This window comes from Phalaenopsis equestris, unplaced genomic scaffold (assembly GCF_001263595.1).
Source record: "Phalaenopsis equestris unplaced genomic scaffold, ASM126359v1 Scaffold000924, whole genome shotgun sequence".
NCBI lineage: Eukaryota > Viridiplantae > Streptophyta > Magnoliopsida > Asparagales > Orchidaceae > Phalaenopsis > Phalaenopsis equestris.
In genome coordinates, this window is record NW_018165363.1 from 221,817 (window position 1) to 240,506 (window position 18,690).

An 18,690-nucleotide genomic window follows, 5' to 3' on the forward strand; every position below is an offset into this window, starting at 1 on the left:
CCACCTAATCATTCTCATCTCGACAACACGTAAAAACAACTCCAAAAGAAAAAAAAAATCAGTGCCATAGAGCATTGCAGGTCTCACCACCGCTTTCTAAAATTTTCCTTTCAGTCTAAGTGGTACTTTTCTATCACACAAAGGGCCCGAAGCATTCCTTCGCTTCAACCAACCAACTTGAATTCTACTATTAACATCCCCATCTATATCACCATCGCTTTGAACAACAGACCCGAGATATCTAAATCGTTCACACCTTTTAATAATACTCGAAATAAATCTATATCACCATTGCTTTGAACAACAGACTCGAGATATCTAATATAAAAAATAAATATTGTTATTATTCTCGAAATAATTGAAATATGAACATGCACCTTCCCACATGTTTTCTTGAATTCCATCTTCATCTTCATCGAAATGAAATATAGTTTTTAAAGATGGCTCATTAATAGAGAGTTTAGCAAATTAATGTAGTCTAAAAATATCAATCATAGTTATTGTATCTTTGCCAATATTCTATAATTTTATTCTTCCCTCCAGTGTATTATGAGTTCCTCCGAGATAAATAACGAAAATTGATATGCATAAATATTAAATTTGTATTCTATTAATAACTTATTTGGTTCTCTTTAATTGAATTGATAAAAAAAAGTTTGTTGTAATTTCTTTTGCGGCAAGAAGATGAATATAGTTGAGCCAATGTTTTAAAAGCTAAATTTTGCGGTCATGAGGAGATGGATTCATAAATCATCCATCAAGCCAATCCCTGCATAATCCCTTTAGAAGTCATAGAGTCATGATCAGCAAAAGTATCACTCAATCCAATGAAGTTGGTGAATTCCAAATTAATTATTGATCTATTTTTAATATTTGAAAAATTATTCTCCAAGGATTTGTTCTCCATGTTTTATGTGAAGTAACATGATTTGGAGCTTCACATAGTCAAGATAAGCTACACATTAATTAAGAATTGGGAAAAATTAAGAGTAGTGCGAAAATTGAATGTTATTTTGGATTTAGAGAGTGAGAGTAATGAAGGGGGATATTACTTATATTTCATCTTTGCACATGAATATCATATATACTTGTATTCATCATCTTTCCTTTGCTCGTATGTATATAGAATCCCTTTCTCCTTTGCCATTATTGAATCTTTCATCATAAATAAAATAAAGATAAGGCTTATCTATGTTAGCCACTCTCAGTGTAATATATTGGCTCTTTAAAACTAATACAACAACAATAGTAGGCTTTTATCCCTCTAAGTAAGTTCGATACTTGAATCCTTTTTGTCCATTGTGTCCTATTGAGTGTCATATTGTCATTTAATTCGAATAAATTAATATCATTTTTTCATACAATATGCCCAAGTTTTTTTAGGTTTACCTTTACTTAACATAAATCAAATCTACAACATCTATTCTTATAATTGGGTCTTCAAATGGTCGAAATTTAATATGATCAAACCATCTATATTCTTGTCTGCCACTGGAGCTGCTCCGACCTTTTTACAAAGATATTTGTTTTGCATTTTGTCTCTAAGTGTGAAGCCACCATCCAGCTGAGCATTCTCATCTCTGCAACACAACTTAATTTTATGCTTCTCTTTTACATGCCAACATGCTACGCCATAAAGCATTGCAAGTCTCACCACCATCTTATGAAATTTTCCTTTCAAGTCTAAGCGGTACTTTTCTTTCACACTATAGGTTTGATGCATTCCTCCACTTCAACCATCCAACTTGAATTCTACTAATAACATCCTCATCTGTATCACCATTACTTTGAATAATATCTGAAATGTTCAGTACTTTTAATGGCTTGGTCACCCATAGGTACAACTCCGCCACTAAATCTACTACTACTAAAATTATATTCCATGTATTCGGTTTTAGATTTACTCAAACAACGGTCTTTAGACTCTAAAGTTTACCTACATAATTCTAATTTTTGTTGAACTCTTTTTTGCTTTATCCAGAAAAATGATATATTATCAACAAAGATCATACACCAAGGTTCATCCTCCTGTAAATTTCTAGTAAGAACATTCATAACTGTAGCAAGGAAAACAAAAAAGAGCTTAAAACAAATCCCTGATGTAATCCAACTGAAATAGAAAAATGCCTAATCAATCATCATTGTGTTAAGAAAACAAGTATCAACCATAGTACACATCTTTAATGACTTGAATATAAGCAATATCAACATCCATTGTTCTAGAACTCTCCAAAGTATTTTCTTAGAACCTTATCATATGCTTTCCTTAAATCAATGAAAATTTTATGTTGATCCTCCTTACTCTCTATACTTTTCCATCAAATCTCTTATTAAATGTTTATCTTCTATATTAGATATGCTTGACGTGAATCAAAACTGATTTAAATTTTTTCTATCATGTCGTAACTTATGTTCAAGTACTCTCTCATAATTTTAATGTATGATACATTTATAATTCATCTATAATTCACAGACACTGTGCATTTTATTTTTTTTAATTGAAAAAATATACTCTTTCTTCACTCATCAAACATCTTTTTAATTTTTAAAATAATATTAACTAAGTTTAGTATGCTAAGAAATTCTTAGACCTCCTAAACATTTCAACACTTCTTTTGAAATACCGTCTTTATTTTTAAAATAATATCCAAGTTTTTTAAAACTAATAATATGATCTATTTAATTCCTTCATAATTTATCCAAGATTTTTCAATATTTAATCAGATTATATTCGCGGTGCATGCTCCATGTCACTAATAATCATTATTTGTTATCTTTTTTTATTTTTTAGAATTGTTTAGTCATAACTATTGTTTATGCGAAAATAAGTCTCCATCATAACTGTGGAAATCTGAGAAAATTTGATTCTTTCCATACTTTCCTCTCACATAGATCGGCCGCCACCTCCAAATTTTGGAGGATTTGACTGGGATGTCCTAGGAACTTTTGATTTTTTTATTCTCTTTCTATGTTTATTCAGAATTATTTCCTTTCCTAATTTTGGTGAGATATATTTGGTAAGTTTGTAAATATGGAAGGATGGGTTTCTCTAGATATATGTAACCTATTTGTGAATGATGAATCAAAGAGCTTTCATCTTGAAGTAAATTCTACAATAACTAATATTTTCTAGCTTATAAACTCGTTGAAAATTGACAATCTCATTGAGTGATTCATGTTGATTTTAATTAAGTTGTCATCTTTCGTAATAACATTAATTCAATTACATTCTTATAAGGGATCTCATTACTCTTCATATTTTTTAGGGAATATTTATTATCCAATACAAGATTCAACATGTGAAAATTGCAGAAGTCCAAAAAATGTAATGATTTTTGTATCAACAAGTATTCTTATAACTCTGCATATAAGTGCATTGTCAGTGATTCTTTGAACCATTTTATTTTCATCTACCCACATAATTATACTTTGATGTGATTGGCAATATAAAACTTTTTTTTGTGTATTTTATAGTTGATGTCCTTTATAAATATAGGCCCAAATTTTACAATGGCCATGAAATTTATGAGGTCTTCTTTGTGAATCTATCCAAGCATTACTAGCTATAGTAACTTACTTTTCATTTCAAGTCTCTTTTATAGGCTCTATTTTTTTTAATATTTATTTTTACTTTTGAAGCAAAATATTTCTCAAAAGATTATAACAAGAAATAATATAATCACTTTTTTAACCTTATTCAATGGAAGATGACATTCGGATAATAGGAATATAACGTTTGATTGAATTATTAGTTTTACTTAAGAAAGAACTTAAAATTGAAGGAATGCTGATAAAACATGCTAGCAATTTTTTCATGCGAATGATCTCTAATTTGCAAATTAAATGTTATTTAAATAGAAGTAGAGCCTGACGTTTCTTTATTTGGGATTTTAGCTTTCATTACTAAAAAAATGTCAATTTGCTTGTGAGCTATGATATGATTTTTGAGTCTTAAACGCTAGGAAAGGAAGGGAAACCTTTATGCGTAACCTTTTTCCCCTCAGTTTCAGCATGTGGTTTTTGAACTATTTTTTTTGCTTTGTGAAAGTTATATTGATATATGATTGAATCTCTGCCCCAGGATTTCAGAGTAAATGAGCTCTAATCTTATAATATGTTTCCTTGACTTCCTTGGCCAAATTGGCATTGAAGTTGTGTATTGCCTCCTACTCCAACTGTTTCTAAGTTGTCTAATTTGATAACATATATCCACATAGGTTTTTGTCTCGTCCTCCATAGAATTATTTACAACTAAATTAGCACTATTTGTGGAAGCCATTATCCTATTAGATTAAAAAAATAAAACTTAATCGAACTCAAAGAATAATTTGACAACATTGCTTCCTAAAATTTTCTCACATATGGTAGAAAATAATTTAATTTGGTAGAATTTAGCCTTTCCTCTGGATGGAAATATCAAATATGGAAGCAGCCAAACATAGGTGCAATCTCAGGAATAGAAACAATTGTAGGAAGGAAACCGAATAGACTATAGCAGTGAATTGCAGCAATCTCGACAGTAAAGTGAGAAACAACGCACGAATAAAACAACAGTGGAAACTACTGTGACACTATGGGCAGCAGCATTGAATAACTTGCAAACATTTTAACAATTATGTTTTACAAAAAGAGCGGCAGATTCTAAAGGAAAACATAATTTACATGTAATTAATGAAATTGGCAACATCTAAGCAAAAATAAATTTCAAATTAAATAACTGGACTTTTGCTGGAATTGACAATGGAAATAATTAAATTAGAGAATCCAAGAGTTGCATAAAACCAACCTATAATGGCGAAGAATTCTAATGTGAAATATACAAGAAAAATATATTTCAAAACTTATAATCATTAATACTCATACTTCTCATTTTTGTATTCTCTTTTTTATGTTTCTGATGAGTCTATACAATCAGAGTGAATTAAGAAGCTTGAATAAATGCATTCATTCACAATGAACTTATAAAAAATTTGTAGATTATTGTTTTTGTTTATAATGAATTTGTTTAGATCTTTGTTTTTGGTGAGATTTTAATTTCGTTTGTTACCTGTGTAAGCACAAACTTGAATGTGGTGATTGTTGAAACATGCGGCTTCTTTGCATCTTTGAACCATATTGTTTGAATTAGCACAATATGACATTTTTTTCATCTGATTTCGTCTTTATTGTATCTTTGATCGATTTAGCTTTTGTCCTCATCATCTTCATTGTCCTGGCATGAGGAGAAAAAATGAATTGGGTTAGAGCAACTATGCTGTTTTTATTCAGCTTGAAATGATAGTAATCTGGTTTTGACTTCCTTGTGTATATATCATTGAAACCATCTTCTTGAGCCTTGTCATTTTTGACATTTTGGCACTAGATGAATCAAGTTAAGGCAATTTTATAGGAGGTGGGGTGAAACAAAAAAACAAAAGCAAATCATATATATATATATATGTTTTTTTGTTTCACCCCACCTCCTATGACCCAGATCTTGTGTGTCCCACATCATTTCCTGTCTTTTTCATGCTGTGTAACCCAAATTTACAATAAAAATTTTCAACACAGTTCATGACGTGTTAGACTTGTATAAAGAGTTTTGGCCATGTCCAACTTGTTCGACATTGATACAGGTATCATTCAGAGCATGCTAGTTGAATCGTTATGAAGATGAAATTTTAGCAAGTATTCTTCATGAAAATTGTATGCACATTGGTACATGATTACATGATTATCGTATATGCTTAAAATTAGATTTAATGCATGCTTCGGGGCACAGATTTTTTTCTTGCTGCATTATGTACGCTTACGACTTCCTTGGACTTTCAGACGTTCAAGTTTTATTCTTAAAATCTTTCAGCTGTTAGATCATATTTTTTTTCCTGCGATGTTAACTATGCATAATCTAGTAGTAAACTAGTTTATTAAATATTCTTTATGGTTCATATTTTGTTTCCTAGTGAGGTGATAGTGGATAAGTATAAAATGTAAATTAATTCGATTGATTCTTATCATTAATGTTATGGCTGCAGCTGTGCACATTTGACTGCTCTCAGGAGGGACTTAATAGGTAAATGCTTTTACATAATGTGTAAATTATTTTATCAGCATTATTATCCCAAGACCAGCCATTTTTGGCTCAGGCCAGTTTTTTAAGTTCTCATTTTTTCATTTGTTTATAATTAGTGCTTCAGATTTTAATTTTCTTTTTCACAAATTATTTTGAATCATTTTTATCCATATTATTTTAAGTCTATCATTTTAATTTATAATTTTATTTATTTATCTACTTTATAATTGATGTCTGTTCTTAAAATGCGCTAAGCTTTCCATTGCTTTTCCCGTAAACAAAAGTTCTGTGCTTTTCAAATATAGTCACAACTTGGCTAAAGCTGTGTGCTGATTTATTAATGAAATACTCTAATTTAATTATTTTTGGATTTACTATGTATGATGTCAGCTTATTCTTTGGAATATTATCAAGCAAGCTTTAAACAATGGGTGGTCACTGGAAATCTGGCTTTTATTTATCTGGAAAAGGAATGTTGATTAGTTTTTGGGATACTGTGGCTAGTTTCAATAGGGACTCTTCCAAAGTCCGTCCTGTGGTTTAGCTTGGTTGATGAACAATCAACTCTTGTGAAACATGATTAATTGGACAAGTAGATGGGGGATATTGGTTGGACGTATTCAAGTTTAAGGGTCGAGGTTGGGGTGCTAATAATTAGTAAGTTCTTTTGAAATAGTAAATTCTTGGTTGTGTTTGCATCTTTGTATTGCAGTTAGTAAATATCAGTGCTTCTAGCGGAGGCGAGGTATTCAGATTGAAATTTTAATTTTTCCCAAAATAGATGTGGATATATCTACAAGGCATTTCAGATTGGCAATCTTGGAGGGTGGAGCTTGGTAAAGTAATGTCCCTTTTGAGTGTATGTGGTGGAGATCATTGATCAAACGAGAGGGGGAGCTGACTAATTTGAGAAGTATAAATTATTATATCCTTTTCAGGTAGAATTTTATCCTGTATTTATTAGGTGATCCCAAGGCCTGTATAAATATAAGGTGGGTACAAGGCCAATTGCAAATATAAAGGGGGTGTAAGACTAATTACATATATTAAATTTACGTGAAGCTAGAATTGCCATAGTTGTGCCTGCTGACATTGATTCTTGAGACTTCTAGTTTGTAATTCAAGTTTGTATTTTAGTTTATAATGCAACAATACAATAGCAATGAATGAAGAGTATAGATTCACTAAACCATCCCCAAATGTTTGGGATAAGACATGATGATGATGATGATGATGATGATGTTGATGGTGATGATTTGGTAATTCCTGTGTGACCGATTTGTGTCCCATTTGTATCTACTAAACTGGAATGTGGATGATTGCATGGGCTAAAGATTGTTCTGGACCCCCACTCCAAACACTATTACCTGGGAAGTGTCAATTTGTCTTGGATCTGAAATTGTTCTAGTTTTTATTTTTTATTTTTTAGAGAACGAGGCACATTAGTATTTTTCTTTTTATTTCCAACCAATATATCGTGTATTTGAGCACCAAAGTGTTGTAGCTAGGTAGGCAATTTGATTTTTCCCCCCTCTAACTTTAATTACTTTATAGTTTATACTATAGTAATGCACTTTATCAATTTATTTCATCTGTCACCCATAAATTTAAATACTGAATATATGCTTGAACATAAACCAGCAAGTGTAGTTCCCATTATCTTTTATTTAAGTTTAATATTGTAATTCCAAGAATATTAATCTCTCTTCTTCATACGATGGCATCCTCATCTGTAGGTGAATATACTGCTGATGATGCATGGAGCTTCCAAGTCTTAGAAGACCAGGTCAGCAAGATTTATTTATAACCATGCCGGAAAGTTTATATCTATTTGAGTTTCTCCCTATGGAAGCTTACATTCCTTTGAAGGAGTTGATATCCAGATCGATGATGATGGCTGATTAAATGCCCAAAGAGATTTGCAGTCGCATATGACTCCACATATTCTGTAACTGCTTTCGAAGCGTATTTTTAACCAAAAAAAACAAAAAAAACAAAAAAAAAAAGGAAAAAAAATAAAAAACCTTTCAATGCCTTTCTAAAGATGAAATTCTTGAAGTGGCTCAAATGAGTTTCATTTGCCTCATGTTAAATTAATAGTTTATAGTTAAATCAATATGTGCCACTCTAATTCATAGATAAAATACTATCATTGTCTTTAAATAATATTGACTTTATTATGATATATATTATTAAATATTTTTAATATATGCTTGATATTAATTTTTTTAAACTAATAATCATAAGTTATAAAGGATTATGAATTAGTATCGTTGGAGTTAATTATGAGTCTGTTGGAGTTCCTTGGCTAGCATCTTCGGTGACAAATATTTGACATTTGGTGGACATGGTGCTGAATGATAATCCTGGTTGAATTATGTAGTTTATAGATTGTGTTTGGCGTAGACATGCATCTATTTAGATTTGGAGTTCAACTATTGGTTTAACTTGGAATGGAGGAGATTTAATCCAATATGTAACTGAATTTGTCAATGCTAACTAATCCAATATCAGTATCTTTCTCTGCGGGTTTGATTTCTAGATTCTGATCGTTTCTTGTATGGTCATTACGAGTTTAACTTGATTCTCTCTTATTATTATTATTATTATTATTATTCTTAGTGTGATTATTATTATTATTGTTATTTTTGTTGTTATTGTTATTATTGAGATTGTTATTATTGTGATTGTGATTACTACTATTATTGTCATCGTTATTATTATTATTATTATTGTTGTTGTTATTATTATTATTGTTATTATTGTTATTGTTATTCTTCTTCTTCTTCTTATTATTATTATTATTATTATTATTATTATTATTATTATTATTATTATTATTAAGATCATCATCATCATCATCATGATTATCATCTTCACCTTCTTATTTTTTCTTCTTTATCTATGGATTTAATGATCATAATTGATAGATGGATTTCATAATCATGATTGATAGCATAATAAGTTATACAGAAACAATTTAGAAAGATTCTGCAGGGTTTAATGTGTTGTCATCTCAGGCTCAGTAACGAACTTGTATTTATAAGCAATACCAAAGGTCGATATTTCAAAGTCTGAGTGTTTTCATGATCATAATTGATAGTATAATAAATTATAGAGAAACAATTTAGAAAGATATTATAGAGTTTTAATGTTTCTTTTCATCATAGGCTCAATCATTGAACTTGAATTTACATATATTGATTATGCCAGTGTAGATGGTTAGTTGCGCTTGAATTAGACTCTAGATACGGTAGCTATTGCAGGGTTCTGTTGACTGATTCGCATCGAAGTGGTTTTATTTTTCATCAAAAAGTTATAGCTAATCGACAAGTGCATTGAGTTTTATTTGGGTGTATGGTCTTGATTAATAAATAACGACAAATCTATTAGGCAAATTCAGTGGCCAAGTATTGAAAGTGAAGTCGAAGATAACTCTTGTGCAATTTATTATGAGATGTAACTTGAAATTTAAGGATTTAGCTAATTTATGCTTATAGAATTAGATTGGAATATGTTATGATAAAGTTTAGGTGCTTATTATTATTTCATTCTTAGATTTTATCATGAAACCCAACCAAACACATCGTCTCTCTTATTTTCTTGATTTATTTAATATTTTTAATTTATTGTAATACTCTACTTAAGCAATGAGCCTTTTCCTTGGGTTTTTTCATATATTTGGTGCAGAGCATCCTAAAAATATGTGGTGATAGGCTCTTACAAAATTATTTTTGGACCTCTAAAATATGGGCTAAATAAAATCAATTATAAGATTGTATTTTAGACAAGTATGGCTTGTGAAATTGGCTAAAATTTTAAAATTAAAATGACTTTATTATCCCTTTAACAGATGGTTGCTTTTTTTATAAGAATTTGCTCATTAAAAATTAGGATTAAGATCTACTATTAGCTAATAAATATTATTTGCTCAGCCTAGTGAGTTTCATGTAGAAATAAAAGTATAAATATTAAGGGCTAGATAACTACAGAAAAATATTGATAAGTTAGCATACATACTCTTCATGGATGGATAGTTGTAGCTTATCTGGCTAAGTTATATGTCTCCATATAAAAGATAAAGCTTCATAGTTATAACAGTATATAGCTTTAGCTTAGCTAGTCAGCTTTAGCTTAGCTAGTCATCCTTTTTAAACAAGTGATAGCTTTAGCTTAGCTAGTCATCCTTTTTAAACAAGTTTATATGAGTAGAGTTGAGCTAACTTAATCTTTATTGAGATTTTAGGGCTATAAGTGTCATGCATTCATTATATTTAGCTTTGAGCTAATATCTTATAAATGGTTCCCACCTTAGATCTAGAATTTGTGGCTAATATTCCTCTCAATTACGACATAAATTCTCATTTATTGTGCATTATCTCAATCTTATGTTGTAAAATGTAATTCGATTCCTCTCAATTACGATATAAATTCTCATTTATTGAGCATTATCTCAATCTTATGTTGTAAAATGTAATTCGTAAACTCTTAGAGAAAATGGTCATCTTAAACTATAAATCCTAATCTAGGATATATATAGTAATCATGTATCCTTATTCCTATTCTTTCTCATTTGGTTTATTTACCAAAATTAATACAAGTTTCTCAAAATCATGTATTCTTATTCTTTCTCATTTGGTTTATTTACCAAAATTAATACCAAGTTGATATATTTACCTTCAAATTCTAAAGTCAAAATTTGTATTGAAATCCCAAATTTTGTATGAAATTTTTCAAGGGATAAATACTCTTAAGATTTAATTAATTACTAATAGGATCTTACCTTAATGGAACCTTGTGCCTTAGAATAAAATAAATATTATTCAATTAGATATATCATGTACTAGAAGTTATTTGAGAATATAAAATAAAATATATATTATTAATTGTATAGTAAAATAATATTTTATCTTACAAGATAATTTAATATTTTTTGCCACACTAAAAAAAAAAAATATTTTTAAATTTATTCATAAAAATATTATCATATTTTTTGGGACTGTACAACGGGTTGCATTCTTTATTCATCTTAAATATTGGCTAATATTTCTTTTATTATCATTTTAGTCAGATTTCTCACCCATTTCAATCAGGTATTAGTCTAGCTTAATTTCTTATTGCTTTAGCATTCTAAGTGTTAGTATCTCATGTAATTTTCACTTCTTAGCATATTAAGTTTGAAGCATTAACTATTTTTACTGATATATCTACACAATCCTAAAAAAGAAATGAGAAATTAACATAATGAAAGAGCTTAAAGAATGATGCAAAAGCTCAAAAAAATTGATAAGATGCTTGAGGCCTCCCATCTTCTAAGAGATAGTCATGTTTTTTTTCCAACTGGGGAAGATGGGAAAGCTAAGAAGATATAATATTCATCTCCTAGGTCTCCAATAGAACTTTTAAGGACATGGCTTATAAAGAGAGAACCATATAATGAGAAAAATTTATAGGAAATCTTTTCTAAAGAGTTATCGTGTTTGTCAACTCTGTGATGGGCAATTCAACTATGGTAATAAAGAATCTTGTCCAACTCAAAAGACTAGATAAAAAGTTTATGATTACTTAAAAATAGTCTATTTGTAACATCATACTAAGATCATCTAGCAATGAAGACGATGGCTCTCATAAAGAGGATGTATCTACATTTCCTAATTAAAAAATTAAAATACCTTTTTGAATTGTTAACCCCACTATCTAAAAACATAATAAAGGTATTAAATATATGGAGTCTATACTACAAAAATAAGTGAGAAAGAATATGCATTTCAAAATGGACCTCAATCCTCAAGTTAAAAGTCAATGTAAAATTATAAAACCATTCTATTAATAAAATCATATAAATACATTTTGATTGGTGTTATCAGTGGTTATATGCCCTTAAACTAAAAGAGATACTTAGATCTCAATTAGCTACATAGAATGACCAATTGGTTGGCTAAAATCAAGGCTAACTCAAGCCATCCTTAATAGAAGCAATTTAATAAGGTCAATCTTAACCTACAAATTAACTAAGCTTAGTAGGCCCTAAGCTTATAATGTATTTTTATTTTATTATTGACTGATTTGAATCAATAAAATCTAGTTAATTCAATTTGACCCATTTGAACTTAAATGGGTCAAATGAGTCAAATTGGCCTTAAATACTAGATTTATTAAATTTAAGCATATCCATTGATATGCCCCTAACAAGGTCAACCAAATTTAACCAAAGGTATGGACATATTTGATCACATTAGTCATTATGAACCATTTTGGGACCAAGATAAAACAAATGGGTTTAAACCATCAATTAAAAAATAATAATTTGGGGAAATATTTCCATTAGTTACCTGACACCTTAAGTTAACTTGTATGATATTCATTAAATTTAAGCATATCCATTGATATGTCCCTAACAAGGTCATCCAAATTTAACCAACGGTCTGGACACATTTGATCACATTAGTCAACATGAACCATTTTGGGACCAAGATAAAGTAAATGGGTTTAAACCATCAATTAAAACATAATAATTTGGGGAAATAATTCCATTAATTAGCTGACGCCCTAAGTTACCTTGTATGATATTCCTAATAAATGTTAAGATTATCAATCATAGGTTAACCAAGTGCAAGAATATGGTTATTAGGGATAATAATAAGCACACATAGCTAATGGGATTTCCTCATATGTCATTTAATAAGTACATTTTTAGATGATTCCTAGCATCCACTTCCTCTTGATCTGCTTTGATTAAGCTTGGTGGCAATAAGAGTAGAGCTTTAAATTATTATTTACTATGATTTTGATATGAGTGAATTATGTAATAAAAATCAGATAATTTTTCTTGTTAAATTATCTATTATTTGTTCCTAGTTATAATTTTTCAGGTATTTGTCGGTCGAGATCTTTTTGAAAATGATTTTTATTTTAATTTAATGTATATATATGCATATATGTAAATTTGATTTTGAAAATATAGTATTTCAATTTGAAGAAATATGTGACCAACAAATCCCATACATTTTAATAGTTTAAGTGACAAGGCACAACACTACAAGCAATGCACCTATCTCGAAGAATAGACACATTGCTTGTCAGCGGGCTCGATTAAATCAACTAAAAGAGTTTATGACATATTTTTGGTCTGCAAACCTTTTTATATGTTGGCCGACAAATTCCCCTATCTAATATAATGATTAGATAGAATTTATATTACATGAGTTCTTTAGTTCCCTATAGAGGTAAGATCCTATAGTTAATTACATCCCAAACGACCGAAGTCACTTAAAAAAACTCTCGATAATGACCGTAGGTGTTCGTCTTCAAGAATACAAAGTTTAGTGTTCAAGGTAGGACATGGAAAACCAAATTGGAGTGGTTCAAATTGGAGCAATTATTTTTGGAATCCAAAGGAAAGAGAAGTAGGGGATGTCACAAATCACGAGGAGAACCTCGGTGGCTTCCCAAACTATCTTATGGTTTGGCTTTGGTTTCAAAGATGATATTACTTGATGTTTCATCTTATTATTTTTTATTATTTAGGGCTTACATTTGCATGATATCTGATCATGTAAATAGCCTGGAAGATAGGAGAATTTATGTCATACCGAATGACGGTCTCGGAGTCCTAAAAGTGTTAAGGATTAAATTACACAACATGACTATGCAAAGACCTAAAGATAATGTGAGGATTTATGGCGCACTAGGCGAACTACCTCAAATTCATATGGATTGTTGTTGTTTAGACTAAGGAAATGTTTTGTTGGTGAAGATTTCTTTTGCTCTCTCAAAGATGTTCTTATGTGCGTTGTGAGCTCGTCGTGTTGCCCACAAAGTCTGCTCCAAGCTCCTTACTATAATAGTAGCTCCAAGGTTTGCAATTTGTTTTGTTATTAATGATTTTATTATTAAAATGTTTTGGGAGAGATTTTTAATTTAAGTTATGCAACACCAGTCAAGATCCCACAATTCGTTGTCCCGACATCAATATTTTCTTTTTAATTTACTTAGTTTAAAAGAGTTATTAAGCTCATTTAGACTGAAGAATTCTTGTTAGCAACCGTAGGTTACCTCATCCTGGAGATTCTCGTAAATTTAAAAGGAATAGATTAAGTGCGTTCAAAAGAGTTTAATGGTGTATTAATTTTTTAAAAGTGTATTTGTATTTTGCAGGTAAAGAATGCATAGTAAAGTAAAGTGGCAATAAGATAAACTAATAAAATTGCAATAAATAAACTGTAAATGCGTACTTGGCTCTACTCCTGCTACTACATGGTTAGTATCATAGAACTCAATATAGCTGCAAGGAATTTAAGAAAATAGCAGGAAAAGAAAGCAGGAAAATCCAGTACGAAAAAGTAAAAAAATGGGTCGTATGAAAGCATGAACGAGTAAAAACCGTAATCACATATGGAAGATCGAGACTGAGTGTAAGAATTTAGTAAAGGTGGGGGCTCAGAGCCGGGCTGTGTGTCTTATATCTTGAACTTTGATAGAAATCTTCGTCCTAAAGATCTAAGGAGGATGATGCGGCGGATTTGTGTGTGTAACTTTTGCAAATATTTTATAATATTACAAAATACACACGACAGTTATAATAATAAATATACAATGTAAACCCAACAAAAATAACTTTAATAAAAATAATTTTATCTTTTAAGAATCTTTAAATTACCAAATCCTCTAATAATAATGCAAGTATGTATCACTCAAGTAATAAAGGGTTCTAATGGAGTCCTATATATCGATCTCACATGGAAGTTGAAAATACTTATAGATAAATTCTTATGACTACAATTCAAACTACAAAACTGAAGTACGATATTTTAATCTAAATTAATTAAGTGTGTACTAAATACAATGCAGATAAAAGGAACTAGTTAAGTAAACTAATTGCTAAACTTTTAAAAGCAAACTTATGAGATCTAAACAAAGTTTTTGTGACAAAGTTTAAATTTAAGAAAGCATCCTTCCCCTTTACAATGAGTATATGGATTATGAATAAATAAAAATCATTTAAAAGTATATAGAAACTATTTTGTGTCAAATAGGGGCAATCCTATTCTTTACCCTCTTTCAAGTGCATAAAGAACATTGATTAATCCAGAGTTTGATCCCTAATTTTGTGGTTAGGCTGGGAGGATACCGTTTTCCACTCCATAGCTCCCACTACTCCCTCATACTCCCTCACCTGAGGGCTAACAATCTCGCATTAGTTTGCAATCAACTGAACCAGATTGGAGATTTTAATTTGTCACCTTAAAATCTCCAATTCTGCATCCAACAAAGTATATTTTCTTATTTATTTGCATTTAACCCCATGGATGACATCCTCTCCCATGAAATCAAATGTGATTCTCACTATGTTGTAAAAATCATAGCCCTTTAAGAGCATATGTTTCTTAACACATATTAACATTTTAATTGGTCAGATCAAAATGTAAATGAAGATCAAAGTTTGAATCATCACATTTATTGACATTTAAAATTGTATTAAACAAAATCAATTCTTCACAAAACCAAATCTCATTGTAGGGAGAAGAATAAAGAAGACTACTCAGAATTCATGACAAGAAAACAACAAAACACAAATTTCATACAGAAAAATAAGTTTACAAAAATAAAGAAATAAAAGACAACTTATCTCACAATCCTTCCCAAGCAAATCTCTAAAAGCTCTCTTAAAGCACTTTCCATCATTACAAGCACTCTCAATTCTCTCTTAGAAGTGTAATGAAGAAGAAATCTCTTACCTTCCCTCTACTCTTACAAGTCTAGAAGAAAATCTCCAAGCCCTTGACTTTCTCTCTCTCTTACACCTCAATTGCTTCTTTTGAACCACCCTTCACTCTTTCTCATGCCACTAACTCTCCTCTCTAAGCCCTAGACTTCCCCTCTTTTATTAGAGACTGCCTCCCTCCAAAAAGAATTCAATATTTCCTCTAAAATTCTATCTAAAAGTCAACCCTTTTGAATTTGAAAAGATATATCTATTGATCTAAGAGACATATCCATTCATAAAAGAACCTTCCAAAGTGTCTAGATGCATTGAATCACTCAATGAAGCGTTTATAACAAGTGGACCCTTCAAAATTTGAAAAAAATTCATCATGAACCACCTTAATTCATAAAAAGTCATCTCTGGCGCCTCAGGCGCTGGTGCTGGCACTTCCGACACCAAGTTGCTTAAGACCGCCTTGTTCTGGGTCTTGGTGCTTCAGGCGCTAAATCTCGCGCTTCAGGCGCCAAATATTTGTAACATGGCTCTTCAGGTGCCAATTATGGTGCATCAGGCGTCAGCTCTATGTATAGTGGCGCTTCAGGGGCTAGTTCTGACTCTTCAGGTGCCAGAATCACAAAATTCACTATTTTGGCTCTAAATTTCATCCTTTTTGCTACTTTTACTCCAAATGCCTAAAATTTATATACCTACAACAAAAACATGAAAATATCCTTTTTTTAAGTGTAATATGACCAAAAATAAACATTAAATGTATACTTAAAACAACACATTATTTTAGTGTATCAAAATTCCCCAAACTTAAATGTCACTTGTCCTCAAGTGTCAATTTTACTACATAAAAGTATATGAATTAGGATAGAGAGTAACTTATAAACATCTATACTTTAAATTCATAAATAAAACAATAAAATTTTAGAAAAAAAATTTTAATAACTTAGATTCAAACTCTAAGTCTAAGAGTACTTAGTAATCAAATCTAAGATTTTTGAATCTTTATTCATTTTAAGATTATTCATTTTAAGAAGAACAAGAACTGTAATTTTTCAAACAAAGGATACTTAGAATATCCATATGAAAAAAAATTTCATGAAAACTTTACTAATAAAGGTGCTAATACTCAAATATAAGTTTAGAAAATGTAATAAAGCCTTTTCCTTAAGTTGATTCAAGTGAAGCTAATTTTTGATTAGGAATCTCCTCAAGTTTCTCCTCACACTTTTTTTTTCAAGTTAGGATTACTATATCTGGATAGCCTTTAATAGTTTTGAACTTCACTATCCTCTTCTTAAAGTTAAATATTTTTACCTTTCTTCACTTTATAAATTCATATTAGTTTTGATGATTTTTCATAAAGTCTCATTTTTTTCTTGTTACATGAAACTCTAAAATTCTTAATACTTCAAAATACAATTTCCTTTACTTGAAATAAAAAAAAAACATAGTCTTATATTTTCATACCAAATATCTTTAACTTTAGAATTGAACTTCATTATTAAAAACTTTTACCTAAGTTTACCATAATATTTACAAACATAAATATAGTCGTTTAAAGTTAAATCTTAATATCCCATGTCATGTTAAATTAATTTTTAAAAATATAGTTAATTGAGGACAAATAAAATTTAGTTTACTTCTTTTTTAAAAAAATTTTCTTTCCCCCAAACAAATTTTTTTGTAATTAAAAATGTTCAGTACAAAATTTTGTAGGTGAAAGAAAACCGTGAATGCATAAAAATAAAAACTATCCTGTAGAGGATTTCTGAATATGAAACTAGGCTTTAGTACACTGCAGGTACTAACTTTAAAATATAGGCTTTAAAGTATTAAATAAAATATAATATATTATAAAGGATTTGCTGAGAATTAAAAACAGAAACAGAAACTGAAAATACTAAAAATGCAGAAAAAGTACAAATCTACAGTTACTATTACAATTAGGTCCACAACATAATATTACAATGAAAGTTCATATCTCATCATTTTCAAAATAAAACAAACTACGAACAATCAAAATAACAAACAATCAAACTAACAAACAAATTAAACTCCTAAAATATCAGTCTTCATCTTCTTCCTCATCCTCATCATCATCATCATCATCTTCTTCTTCTTCATTATGATTTGGCGTATAAGGAGTGAAACTAAGGCAAGTTGGAAATTCCACATTCTAATCACCCCTTAGAAATTTAACCATCGCCTCCTCATATGTTATATCATGTTGAACTCTCTTGTGCTTATATTCATCATTATAAGCAATTCTTGCTTCAATTCCTCCAATCCTATTTTGCATATTTACAATATCAATTTGCATAATCATAGGTTCCTCCATAATATTCTTAAGTGAAGCAGAGCGATAAGTAGATGGCCCTGCAACAGATGCTGAGGGTCTATCACTATCCCCACTTCTGGACTCAGTAAATTATTCGAATCTTTGAATCGTATGCTTCCCAGTAGGATTTTGTGGTTGCAGCTTCTTCATTTCTATAACTCTACTCCTGATTATTCACATAAAGTGAAAAACAAGGCAGGGTATCCCAAACCACTAGCTGTAGCACTTCTAACTATACTCCAAGCATGATGTACTATAAGAGTGTCGATGTTATTTCGGGGATGGTTTGTGGGGTTGCTCGTAAGAAGCTGTTGGTCGCTGGAATCGAAATCCCATAGCCCGCTTCGGAAGGACGTTGAAGTATGAAATCAAACTGACCCCATATTTTTCATAGTTTAAAATGAAAGAGCATTGTACCTCAAATCCTGTATCTATCCCAAAGGATAAACACAAGACTTGAGGATCATGCTCGATCAAATTAACTAAGAAAAGTATGACGTCCGTTTGGTCTACGAAACCTTTGTATTTGCTGACAAGTTCCCCTATTTAATATAAGGATTAAATAGGGTTTATATTAAGCTG

At 30.2% G+C, this 18,690-nt stretch overlaps 1 protein-coding gene across 1 annotated transcript in view; it reads left to right on the forward strand.

The window, feature by feature from the left end:
• Positions 1-18,690, forward strand: part of LOC110032333 — a 147,634-nt gene that overhangs the window by 71,523 nt on the left and 57,421 nt on the right. Inside the window, exons 8-9 of the mRNA XM_020735927.1 lie at positions 6,015-6,052; positions 7,789-7,838. Coding sequence (XP_020591586.1) covers positions 6,015-6,052; positions 7,789-7,838 — 88 coding nt within the window. The remainder of the gene's footprint in view (positions 1-6,014; positions 6,053-7,788; positions 7,839-18,690) is intronic.